Source organism: Vombatus ursinus, unplaced genomic scaffold (assembly GCF_900497805.2).
Source record: "Vombatus ursinus unplaced genomic scaffold, bare-nosed wombat genome assembly UNPS02014818.1, whole genome shotgun sequence".
NCBI classification, from domain to species: Eukaryota; Metazoa; Chordata; class Mammalia; order Diprotodontia; family Vombatidae; genus Vombatus; species Vombatus ursinus.
In genome coordinates this window covers 34,402,371-34,415,719 of record NW_020954596.1, presented here as the reverse complement: position 1 = coordinate 34,415,719, position 13,349 = coordinate 34,402,371, and the positions used below count along the sequence as shown (strand labels likewise).

At 39.2% G+C, this 13,349-nt stretch overlaps 1 protein-coding gene across 1 annotated transcript in view; it reads right to left on the bottom strand.

Annotated features, from left to right (window-relative positions):
• The window catches only part of LOC114023786 (sodium-dependent phosphate transport protein 2B-like), a 43,727-nt gene extending 35,670 nt beyond the window's left edge, over positions 1–8,057 (bottom strand). Inside the window, exons 1-4 of the mRNA XM_027836614.1 lie at positions 7,880–8,057; positions 5,430–5,558; positions 3,342–3,485; positions 2,148–2,259 (exon numbers count right to left, since the gene is read on the bottom strand). Of these exons, the coding sequence (XP_027692415.1) occupies positions 2,148–2,259; positions 3,342–3,485; positions 5,430–5,558; positions 7,880–8,057 (563 nt within the window). The remainder of the gene's footprint in view (positions 1–2,147; positions 2,260–3,341; positions 3,486–5,429; positions 5,559–7,879) is intronic.
• Between the last annotated feature and the right edge of the window lie 5,292 nt (positions 8,058–13,349).

Genomic DNA, 13,349 nt, shown 5'->3' with positions numbered 1-13,349 from the left:
TTTCAATTTTACCCTCTGATTCTATCTAGGCAGTTTTCCTTTATAACTTCTTGAAATATGATGTCCAGACACTTTTTTTTATCATGGCTTTCAGGTAGTTCTATAATGTTTAAATAATCTTTCCTCAGCCTATTTTGTAGTTCAACTGTTTTTCCTATGAGATCCTATTTATTCATTCTTTTGACTTTGTTTTACTGTTTCTTGATGTCTGATAGTCATTAGCTTCCATTTCACCAATTCTAGTTTTTAAAAAGTAATTTTTTTCAGTAAGGTTTTGTATCTCTTTTACCAAGCTATTCATTCTCTTTTGATAATTTTCTTGTATTGTTCTTCATTTCATTTCCCAATTTTTACTCTGCCACTCTTATTTGATTTTTGAAATCATTTTTTGCTCTTTTAAAAATTGCTTTAATGCTTCTAGAAATTCTTGTTGGGCTTGTGTTTAATGTGCATTTTTCTTTAAGGCATTGCTTATAGATATTTTCAAGTCAGTGCCTTCTTTTGAGTTTTTTTCTTGAGTTTCCCTGCCACAAAAGAAGTTTTTCATGGTCATGTTCTTTTTGTTGTTGTTTTCTTATTTTTCCAGCCTACTTCTTGACCTTGGATATTATATAAGAGTTGGACTCTGCTGACCTCTGTGGAAGAAGGGATGGCATAAGCTTCTGAAGCTCTATCTGGGGTTTGTAGGTTTTTCAGTGCTTTCAAGGTGGTATGATGGGGAGAGGTCTAGTTACTTCTTTCCTGGTCTGCATTCTGATCCTTACCCAGGTATGGTGACAGTGGCCATTTCTCTCTGTCCTTGAATTGCAACCTGAAACTGGGTAATGGGAGACAAAGCTGCCAGAGTGAGCTGGATCCTGCACCTAGTGCTAGTACAGGGGTGCTCTGGATTCTCTTTCTGGTCAGGTGCTCATTCCCTTTACCATGCCTGGGTTATGATAGTTCCCAGTGTTACCACCACCTCTAAGGCCCATGGTCAGTGTTGCTTGATTCTCCCAACACAGTGTCATAGACCTTTGATTCTCCTTTTTTAAGCTTTCCTAGGCTAGAAAAATGACTCACTATGATTTTGTTGGCTTTTCTACTCAGAATTTGATTTTGTGTTTTCTATGGTTGTTTTGTAGAAAATGGTTTGAGGGGAAATTTGGCAGTTGTTACTCTTTCATTCCATCATCTTGACTCTACCCTACATTCCATTGTTATTACTGTGAAACATGAGAGCTGTATGGAAGTGACCTACTAAAAAATGAAATGTCATGGAAATGACTTTGATTCCAATGAAAAATATCTCCCCTGTACCCAATGTAGATCTATTGGATAGAAAGAGCAGCAATTACTATGTTCAAATACCAAATATCTGCTGGACATTTACCCTGCAGGAACACCACTAGGTCTTGTAGTATTTGCAATTCACAGGTAGAAGTAGAACTGTATCAACAAGAGACAATGGATGTTAAATATGATGGAGGCCCAATGGCACAGGGTATGTATATACCCAGTTAGGCTCTTCTATTAACATGCTTCTGTTGACTAAAAGATAAGGTATAACATTTACTGCCAAGGAACAGTGTCATTTCTCAACACAAATTCCCATCTGAGTTTCCCTATCTGGCTCTGGTTCTGGATCCTGATTATACTCAACAAGAAAGGCAAAAATGATGTGACCACTACTTCTTACAAGTTTTCATAGTCTAACTTGCTCTGATTCCATTATAGGAATCAGGAAAACCTGAAAGCAAGTTCAAAAAATAAAATGCTGGTGATATTCCCTCCACTAGGGAGACAAAGATTTCCTTTGTCTGTTATTCAGCACCACCACCCACCAATGACCTGTTACCCATTCCCAGACTATATTCCTAGAATATATTTTGCTTTTTATGAGTCTAGAAGAACAAAATGTAAAAGGGAATGCCTTGTACCAAAAATGAAATCATTATCAACTTATAATTATTTGTGATTAAGCTGAGTTATTTAAACTGCTCAGTGTATGTGCTTATCCCACAATCTGCACTGTAACGAAGTCTATTGGAAGAGCCCAGGAGGTATCTGTGGAGGGAAATACAGATTCTCTATTCTACTTTTCAAAGATAGTTACTGCAGTGAAGGAGAGAACATGACTAGCAAACAAGTGAGACAAAACTGCCTACCTTCGAAATTCATCCCTGTCTCCAGCCTGCATGAGGGCCACAATGGTATTGGTGACTGAAGTCCCAATATTGGCTCCCATGACAATGGGAATTGCTGCCTTTACTGTCAACACTGTCAAAGGAAAAAGATAAATGAGGAAGAAAAAATGTGGAAATTCACAGGAAAAGCACTTAAAGTTAAGGAATCATCTTTTTAAAAAAAAGTTGGGAAAGCTATGGAGTTCAACCATGACCAAGAAGAGAAATCCTTTCTACAAGGTCCCCAACCAGTCATTCATCCAGTCTTTGCCTGAAAAGCTCCTGTGTAGTGAAGAACAACTCAGTAAGCTGAGACCAAGTGCCTAGACCTTTAACTAGGGCAGGGAAACCGGGGCTTTTCCCATAACAAGAAAACTAGACCACTGGCAGCAATGTTGGGGGGTGTGGTCACTGTTCCAATGGTGGCTGTAGCAACAGCTCTGTCCCAAGATTGCCTCTTCCCAGTTCAGCAACTTAGAATCCTCTGTCTTCCAGGGGAGTTTTCCATCCTCTTCTCTCCTGCATAGCCATAATTCAGGGAAGCTTAACTTCTGACCTCACATCTGTCCCTTGTACTAGAGGGAAAATTGACACATCCACCCTATAAGGAGGGTTGGGGGGAAGACCCAGTCCTGGGATCTGGAGAGATCTAGTCTACTTCAAGCCCATTTGAAAAACAAAGAAGTGATTCAAAAGGATCTGGTCTGAATTATCTCTGGTAGAAAAAGAAATCCACTCAAACTGTAACTACATCCAAGACACTGACTCAGACTCGGCTGGGTTAAATATTAGAAAGGAAAAAATAGAAGAGAAAGGAGTTCTCCACACTGAGCTCCCTTCTCCCAAAGCAGATCGTTCTATGATTAGTGCTCTTCATTTCCAGCAATGCACATTTAAGATTTCCTCCAAGAATATACAACCCAATTCTCCCAGCTAGAGCCTAATTTTCTAACTCTACAATAACTAGTACAGGACACAGGACACACAGATGGACATCAGAGACAGAGATTCAGCCTGATGGAAGACTCAGCAGGAAGATAAAGATTAAAGGCCAGGGCACATCGTGAATAATTACATGATTCTATAATTTGGAATGAAGTTCTTTGAATAGGTCCAGGTTTCCCTAACCAACAGAGTTCAGGAGGAGTGGGGGGAGGCAGGGTGGGGCTGACTCACATGAAGAGGACACCATACTGACGACAATAGATGTAGATGTGCTGGAACTTTGCACAATGACCGTCACCAGCACACCAATCACCAAGCCGGTCACAGGATTGTAAATTATGGAACCTTCATAGAAAAGCTTGCCAGCCGCTTTCCCTAGGAAGGTAAGGAAATGAAAAATGATAATAATAATAACAGATCTATATGGTAGTTGGTTGGGACTGCTGGGCCACAGGCCAAAGGCTAGGGGCCACTGTGTGGGAGGGAGGAGTGAGGAGAAGTCTCTGGCTGCCAAGGCCGGCAATGTGGCAAAGGGCAGAGGACTGAATTTCATTTTAGGAAGCCATAAGTCAGTTCCTGCCTCTGTCTCACTGTGTGAGCCTAGGCAAGGCACTTCACGTTTCTGCACAAATTTTAAAGGGCCATAGAAATGCCAGTTATTATCATCTTTTGCCCTGATCCTCACCACATTCTCTCACTCCAGTTTAATGCCTCTGCTGTATCAGAACAAATACACTTGCTATTCCTCACACATATTGACATGTTCCTGTGCCTTCAAAGAATTACTCTGGCCTAGAAGGATGCCTCTCTCTCCTCCACCCCCTCCCCAAGTATTCCTTCCATTGAAGGGGAGGGGCATTCTCTTCCTTCAAAACTTTTTTTTTTTGGTTAAGCAATGGGGTTAAGTGACTTGCCCAGGGTCACACAGCTAGTAAGTGTTATGTGTCTGAGGCCAGATTTGAACTCAGGTCCTCCTGAATCCAGGGCTGGTGCTCTATCCACTGCACCACCTAGCTGTCCCCTTCAAAACTTTTCTACCCAACTGTGTCCTTTACCAAGTATCTCTATTGCACTGAGGGGCTCTGAGGCAGCTGGCTGATGCCTGGACCTTGAATCAAGAAGACTTGAGTTCAAATACAGCCTCAGACACTTACTAGCTGTGTGACCCTGGCCAAGCCACTTAATCATTCTCAGCCTCAGTTTCCTTGATTGTAAAATGAACCTACCTCGCAAAGCTGTTGTTAAGATGATATTTGAAGACAGTATTTGCTGAGTGCTGAGTACAGTGCTTGGCATATGGTAAATTATATATATATATATATATATATACATATAAATGCTTATTCCCTTTCCCCATTTGGCTTATTTAAGGTATATTCATCTGTAGGGTGCTTATAAGACCTGAAATTCTTTTCATGTGCATGCTGTGTCATCCCAACAAAATTATAAGTTTCCTAAGGTTAGAGACAGGTCTTCCATTTCCTTTGCATGCTCCCATCCCTGCCCCAGAGCTTAGTAATAATAATGGCTACCATTATTAGTATGCAGAATGGAAGCATGAAGACCAGGCTTTACACAAAGGAAATGGAGTAGAGCACGAAATCAATTGTCTAAATGGTTGGAGTCAAAAACAAATGATCATCTACCCATCTACACACACACACACACATACACACACACACATACACACACACACACACACACACACACACAAACACCAGGGTCTCTGCCTTCAATTACAGATTGTTTTGAGATAGAAATGGAAGAATTTGTGGAGAGAATAGAGAAGAGTAGGATGAGAAAGGCTTGGACAAAATCACTCTTTACTTTGTAATTTACAAAATTCTTCTCTTTACCAGTGTAAATCTGACCAGTTCACTTTCATAGATCTTACATAGATTCTAGTTCCTGAAACTAGAGGTTATGTTTTAGACATCTCAGATGATTAAAATTCAGACCCTCACCCCAAAACCTTAATTTGATGGCCTAAATTCTCTATTACAAAGATTTCTCACAAAAATTTTTGAAACCTAATTCCTAAACTGTCTCACTTTCAGAGACTGGAGTCTAAGTAAGGTGGGCTGGGTGCTGGGGTAGGGATAGGAGGGAAGGAAGGAAAATATGAATCAAGAAGCATACACGTCTCTGGAGTGGATGAAAAGGTGAGACCCCTTCAGTCAGAGAATAGTTTAAAAGAAGGGAGATTACTTGGGTTGAGATTGCTTGTTGATTGCTATAGGCTGAACCAAAATCAATTAGAAAGCAAAAAAAAAAAGCCATCCAGAAACTTTTGACCCTTTCGGATGTTGCTTTTCATACCTCCAACCAGCTGGAAAGCACTGCCAAGAATGTCCAAGGAGCAGACAAAGAAGTAGAGAAATCCCAGGAGGAGAAGAAATTGTACGAACCCTCGAAAGATAGTATTTATTAATGCTGTGGTTTGTGTCTCTGAAAAAAAGGGGGAAAGCATATATTAAACATCTACTACTTGCCAGACTCTATGCAGAGCACTATGCAAATATTACCTTATTTATTGTATGCATGTATGTATAGCATACCTATGTGCATGTACACACACACAGAGTAGCAAGCATTTTGTGCAAGAATCTCCTATCTCTTTCTTGCCAGGAGAAGGTAGGCTGGAATTGTCAGCTTTGGTGATATATTAGAAAGTGCATTTTATGCTCTAAATCAGTTTTCATTAAAGAAATGCAAATTAAACAACTCTGAGGTACCATATCACACCTATCAGATTGCCTAACATGACAAAACAGGAAAATGATAAATGTTTTAGAAGATGAGGGAAAATTGGAACACTAATACACTGTTGGTAGAGTTGTGAACTGATCCAATCATTCTGCAGAACAATTTCGAACTATGCTCAAAGAGCTATACAACTGTGCATTCCCTTCAATCCAGCAATACCACTTTCAGGTATGTATCTCAAAGAGATCATAAAAAAGGGGAAAGGACCCACATGTACAAAAATATTTATAGCAGCTCTTTTTGTGGTAGCAAAGAATTGGAAATTAAGGGAATGCCCATCAATTGGAGAATGGCTGAACAAGTTGTTGTATATGAATGTAATAGAATACTATTGTTCCATCAGAAATGATGAGCAGGCGGATTTCAGAAAAACTTGGAAAGATTTACATGATCTGATGCTTAGTGAAGTGAGCAGAACCAGGAGAACATTGTATACAGTAACAGTAACATTATTCAATGACCAACTTTGATAGACTTAGCTCTTCTCAGGAATGCAATGATCTAAGACAATTCCAAAAGACTAAAGATGGAAAAATTCTGTCCACATCCAGAAAAAGAACTTTGGAGTCTGAATGGAGATAAAAGCATACTATTTTCTTGCTCTTTTTTTTTCTTTCTCATGGATTTTCCCTTAAGTTCTGATTCTTCTTTAAAACATGACTAATGTGGAAATATGTTTAATATGATTGTACATGTATAGCCTATATCAGATTGCATGCCATCTTGGGAAGGGTGCAATGGAGGAGAGAAATTTAGAACTCAAAATCTTATAAAAGTAAATGTTGAAAACCAAAAATTAATTAATTAAAATACTTAAAAAGAAAGTGCATTTTAAGAAGCATGCCATTTACTTGAAATGGTCCCCAAATCCCCCCCCCTTTTAAAAAAAGCCACATTTGTGGAGAAGCTTTTGGGGACCAATAACATTGTGGTCTGAAGGGGAGGTAGGGGGAGCCATAAGCAAATCAAGGCTGCATTCTTAGCTGAAGCATTGGTTTGCTAAGTGGTGCAGAAGATAGTAGCAGCCAGCTCCCAGGCAGAGGGCTCCTGAGATAATGACCAGTCAAAGCACTTAGTGCTCTTCAGAAGGACCTTAGGGATTACTTTTGAGTATTGGACTTCTCAGTGAAAATGACAGTTTTGCTTTTGTAAAGAATCTTTTGGCCCCCAAATATTGCTCATGATGTTGGCCAGCCCTAGGAGGATTAGCCCAAGGTGCTTTAGTCCTGCCGCACCTCACCCCCTCCCCAGAGCCCAGCAATGGTTCCCATCTCAGAGCACCTGCCCTTCTTCTCACCGGCCCCTAGGCTCTACTGGATCGCCCCTTTCACCCAGTATTCCTTCTCCCAGCTTCCACTTTTCTGCCTTCCTTCATCATCCATAAGCAACACTTGCCTTCCAAAGGCCCAGTTAGTCCCCTTTAGCAGCCAGGTGAGATAATCATTCATTTATTTATCAATAACCATTTTTTTTGTGAGCCAGCTATGTGGAAAGCACTGTGCCAGAAACTGGGGGTAGATAAAGATAATTGAGATACGTTCCTTGCCCTCACAGGTTGTAGTCTAACAGGGATGTAAAATATGCCCGAATATGAAATACTATGCAAGAACAGGCAGAAAATGCTACAGATGGAAAGAAGGAAGGAGCAATGGTAACAGCTAACATGTAGAGAGTGCTTTAATCCTCATTTATCCTCACATTAACCTTGTAAAGTAAGTATTATTATCAATTTTATAGCTAAGAAACTGAGGTGGAGAGCTTAGGTGACCTGCCTAGGGTAACAGAGCTAGGAAGTGTCTGAGGCCTATTCGACTCAGGTGTTTATGACTCACGATGCAGCATTCTATCCACTGTGCCACCGAGTGTACACCTTGTTATAAATCTAAAAGGGAGAAGGAGTGAAGGTGTTTATGCACCTCCCTCTCAACTTCAGAAATGATGGTGCCCATAACTTTCATGAGCCCATCCTGGAACGCAGGAGGGAGCTCTTTGGCTTTACACACTTTGCCAGAGGGCTGTCTCAGCTGCTATTCCCATGCTATGCATTTGCCCATCATCTTGCCTCTTCCTATTGACCCTGCGGAGCTGCCGCCCTCCCTCAGGACATGATCCTGATCTCATATCATCTAGTCTTCCCTTCCAATTCTTTCCAAGACCCCCTTGTCCCACATCTCCAGTCATTCAAGGTCTGATTATACTCTTGCACTAATGGGAGCTCACTCCACTTGCGGACAATTCTTGTGGAGCCAATATCTACCTCCATGTAATTTTACCTACAAGACCAATTAGCCCCTCTTCCACATGACAGCCCTTCATATATCTAAAAATAAGTCTTTTCCTTTCCATCTAAGCATTCCTAGCTCCTTCACTACAATTCAACCAGCATGATTGCCCTCTCCTAGATGAACTCTTATCTAATTCTATCCAAACCAAGTCCTTTCCCTTAACTGCGGCACCCAGGACTGAACATACGACTTCAGATATGCTCTGACTAATAAAGAATATAATGGAATGATCACTTAATATGATCCAGACACTATTTTTTTATTAAGGAAGTCTAACATTAAGAAACACAAAAATTCACTAAAGAAAAGAATTCCTTGAAAAGCAATAATAAGCCGAATGGAAAAAGAGATACAACATCTCACTGAAGAAAAGAATTCCATAAAAATGAAAATTAGGCAAGTGGAAGCCAATGATTCCAAGGAGCAAGAAACAATAAAGCAAAATCAAAAGAATGAAAAAATTAAATAAAATGAAAAAATAAAAAAAATGAAATAAAATTTTAAAGGGGCAGCTAGGTGATGCAGTGGATAAAGCTCTTGCTTTGGAGTCAGGAGGACTTGAGTTCAAATCCAGCCTCAGATACTTGACACTTACTAGCTGTGTGACCCCAGGCAAGTCACTTAACCCTGATTGCCTCACCAAAAAAGCAAAAAAAAAAAATTGACCTGGAAAACAGATCAAGGAAAGATAATTTAAGAATTGTTTGACTACTTGAAAGCCATGATCCAAAAAAAGATCTGGATATCATACTTCAAAAAATTACCATGAAAAACTGCCCTGATATCCTAGAACCAGAGTGTAAAATACACATTGAAAGAATCCACTGATCACCTCCTTAAAGAGATCCCATAATAAAAACTCCTAGGAGCCAAATTCCAAATTCCAGATTCCAAATCCCTGGTCAAGGAGAAAATACTACAAGCAGCCAGAAAGAAACAATTCACATATCATGGATCCACAGTCAGGATTACATAGGATTTAGTGGCTTCTACATTAAAGGATCAGAGGACTTGGAATATGATATTCTTGAAGGCATTGGAGCTAGGATTACAACCAAGAATCATCTACCCAGCAAAACTGAGCAAGATCCTTCAGGGGGAAAAATGGATATTCAATGAAATAGAGTATTTTCAAGCATTCTTGATTAACAGACCAGAACTGAACCCAAAGAAATGATTTTTAAATACAAGTCTCAAGAGAAGCATAAAAAGGTAAACAGGAAAGAGAAAACATAAGGGAATCAATAATGTTAAACCATTTATATCCCTACACAGAAAGATAATACTTGTAACTCTAAAACAATTTATCACTATTAGGGCAGTTAGAAGGAGTTTACATAGTCAAGGGCCATGGGTGTGAATCAATTAATGCCAAGTCTTCTCCATCATATACTAGTTAATTATACTATAGAACAATATGAATGTTAATGTGTATAGGAACAGAATTACCTGAGATTTGTATAAAGGAGGTAGGGAGAAAATCTCTGGTTCACCTGAGGCTATAATCCTATCAACTGGCCTTTCATTATGGTTACACCCAATCTCCCAATTCTATTGTTACCTCCCAATTGCCCCTGGCCATTTCTCACCCTTAATCCTATCTAGACTCCATTCTCCCTTGGCCACAAGGCCCAGGTCCCAGGTCCTAAAGTTCTCTTCACCCCAGCTTACTGGCCACTCCCATCCAGATCTTCTTTAGACCCCTCCTCTAGTCACTCCAAACTACTTGGCCACTCCTAGATCCCTCTCACAGTCTTTATGTAAGGTCTGTCTTGTCTCCATTAAGTTGCTCAGATTCTTATAATCTAGCCAATAGCTCAGTAATGTTCAGATTCCTTAAGAGCCTGCCCAATATGATGGATGTTCTAATAAACCTTTGGCTGAAGAAGAAAAAAAAAAAAGGAGGTAGAGAGAATCCAATGGTTCCCACTGGCCATCGTCCAAGGAAGAATGGGAAACCATAGATAGAACAAAAAATGAAAAAGGAGAAAGTGGAAAACCATGAGTATTGCGCAAGAGCCCTAGACTAAGGCAAAAATTGAATTCAAGCAGCCCAACAGCAATCCACACTGAGAGACATAGCACAATAATGAGAAAGAAGTGTTCACAAGCCCTTAGCTAAGAACATCCTCAACCCCTGCAGTGGTGGCAGAAGACAGCCCTAACTATAAGCTTGGGGGCATTAGAAAAATGATATCAGATCACATTTATACAGTACTTTACAATTTGTACAATGCTTTCTTCACAACAACCTTGCAAGATAGGGAGTACAAGGATACTAATAATTCTAAATATGAAATATCTTATTCTTATTTTAAAGAAGAAACTGAGACTCAGAGAGATAAAATGACTTGTCCAAAGTCACGTAGCTAGCATGTGTCAAAACCAAGATTCAAACCTGATTTTTAAAATACAAATTCAGAACTCTTTCTACTATATCATATTACCTACAAATGATGCTGTATCCTCCTACAAAGAAGTGAAACACACACACAAGCCTATATTCTCATTCTCTCTCTCTCTCTCTCTCTCTCTCTCACACACACACACACACACACACACACACACACACACACCCCAATGATACCTAAAAAGGAGAAGTTTCCCAGAAGTAAAGTAAAATGAGAAACAGTACTGATTATAATCCCAAGGAAGCAGGGGCCCTTCCTGGTTAAGAACCAGAGTGCAGACCAAAAGAGCAAAGACCATATCTCTCCCCAGATCACACCACCTTGGAAGCACTGAAGCTTGAGACAGAACTCTTCCTCCTCTTGCAGAAAACAGAGCCCAACATTTAACTTTAAGTTCCAAATCAAGAAATAGGGTAGAAAAATGAGTAAACTACAAAAAAAGAACTTGACTATAAAAAGCTACTATGGTCACAGGAAAGATCAAATCTCAAACTCAGAAGAAGGTAATAAAGTCAACATAGCTACAAGCAAAGCCTAAAAAGGGGGCAGGGAAGCAAAAATGTGAATTGAACAAGAGCTCAACAAGAATTTTTGGAAGAGTTAAAAAATTATTTTCAAAATCGCATAAGGTAAAAGAAAATTAGATAAAGAAATTAAAGCAAAGGAAGAAAATTATGAAAAGACAATAACTTGCTAAAAAGAGGCACAAAAAATACTGAAGAAAATAAGACTTTAGGTCAGTAACACTAGTAGGTCTGTAATACTACTAGGTTTGTATCCCAAAGTGATCAAAGAAAAAGGAAAAGGAACTATATGTACAAAAATATTAAAATAGCTCTTTTTGTGGTGGCAAAGAATTGAATATCAAGGAGATGCTCATTGATTGGGGAATGGCTGAACAAGTTGTGGTATATGGATGTGATGAATACAATTATACTATAAGAAATGACCAGCAGAATGCTTTTAGAAAAACCTTGGAACAATCATATGAACTTATGCAAAGTGAAGTGAGCAGAATCAGGAGAACACTGTACACAGTATTAGTAATACTGTATGATGATCAGCTGTGAATGACTTAGCTATTCTCATCAATACAATGATCTAAGACAAATCTGAAGGACTAAGATGAAAAATGTTTTCCTTCTCCAGAGAAAGAACTAATGGAGTCTGAATGCAAATCAAAGCTACTTTTTAAAAAACTTTCTTAATTTTTCTTGTTTGTTTTTTTTTTCTGGTCTGGTTTTTTTTTTGTTGTTTTTTTTTGCAGCATGGCTAATTTGGAAATATGTTTTGCATGACTGTACATATATGTACATCAAGGTGCTTGCCTTCTCAAGGAGGAGAGAAGAGAGAGGGAGAGAATTTGGAACTCAATTTTTTTTAATGAATGTTAAAAAAAAAAAAGTACAAAAAGAGCACTGACAAACCAAAAAAGAATCCACCTGAAAGACATCCTAAAATGAAAACTCCTACGAATATTACAGCTGAATTACAGAGCTCCCAGGTCAAAGAGAAAATACTGCAAGCAGCCAGAAAGAACTACATTAAAGGAACAAAGGGCTTAGAATATGATATTCTGGAAAGCAAAAGACCTGGAATTACAACCAAGAATAACCGACCCAGCAATACTGAGTATAATCCCTCTAGGGAAAAAATAGATAATTAATGATATAGAGGACTTGCCAACATTCATGATGAACTGACTAGAGTTGAATAAAAAATTTGACTTTCAAATTACAAGACTCGGGAGAAAGTATAAAAAGGTAAACATAAAGGAGAAATCATAAAGGACTCAATAGGGTTAAACTGTGTATATTTCCATATGGGAAGATGACACATATATCTTTTAAGAACTTTATATCATTGTTAGGGCAGTTAGAAGGATTCTACATTGGGATGATGTAAAAAAAATGGATAGGCAAGAAAGAGGGATGCACTGGGAGAAGCGGGAAAGGAGAATAAGAATAGGGAAAATTATCTCACATCAGAGAGGCATACAAGGAAGAGTCTTTACAATGAAGGGGAAAATAGTTGGGGGTGGGCAGACAATGCTTGAATCTTACTTCTAAATTGTTTCAAGAAGGTGAAACACACACACACACACACACACAAATGGTAACAGGCATCTATCTTATCCAACAAGGAAGTAGGAGGGAAAAGGGATAAAGAAAAGAGGGAGGTGATAAAAGAGAGGGCTGCTGTTTGTCATTCCTTCTCAAAGAGGACCACCAACATCAGGGAGGTGACACCATCACATGCAAGTGAATTGGATTTTATAAGTGAGGGAGGGCTATGCAAAGTCACCAGCCTCACTTTCTCCTCAGGAGCCATCTGGGTCCAGCTGCAAGATACAGATCAGGAAGACTGGAAATGGCCCTGGATGCAGTAGAATACCTCAGCCTTTTTAAGCTAAATTCTTTAACTGGTCTCAGTTTGATTGAGGCAATGCCCATTCAGTGATTAAGGTCAGGTAAGAAATGAGGCAGAAAATGGCTTCTTTTACCTAGTCAAAAAAAAAAATCAATCTGAGAGGGGAAGACCCTTAGGGTTTCTGGCCAAAACAGAATCAATTGCTATTTACTTTCACTCTGAGTCAATCAGGGCCCAAACAATGACCAAGAGGCTTGACTTGGAACCTATAATTGACCAATCTATGAGAACCAGAGTGATCTGGGCTTAAGACAAGGTCCTTAAGAAAAAAATCTAGCCCGTAGTCAGATGCAAAAGAGAGAGACAGAAAGGATAAAAAGAAAGAGAGAAGGATAAATAGAAGAATA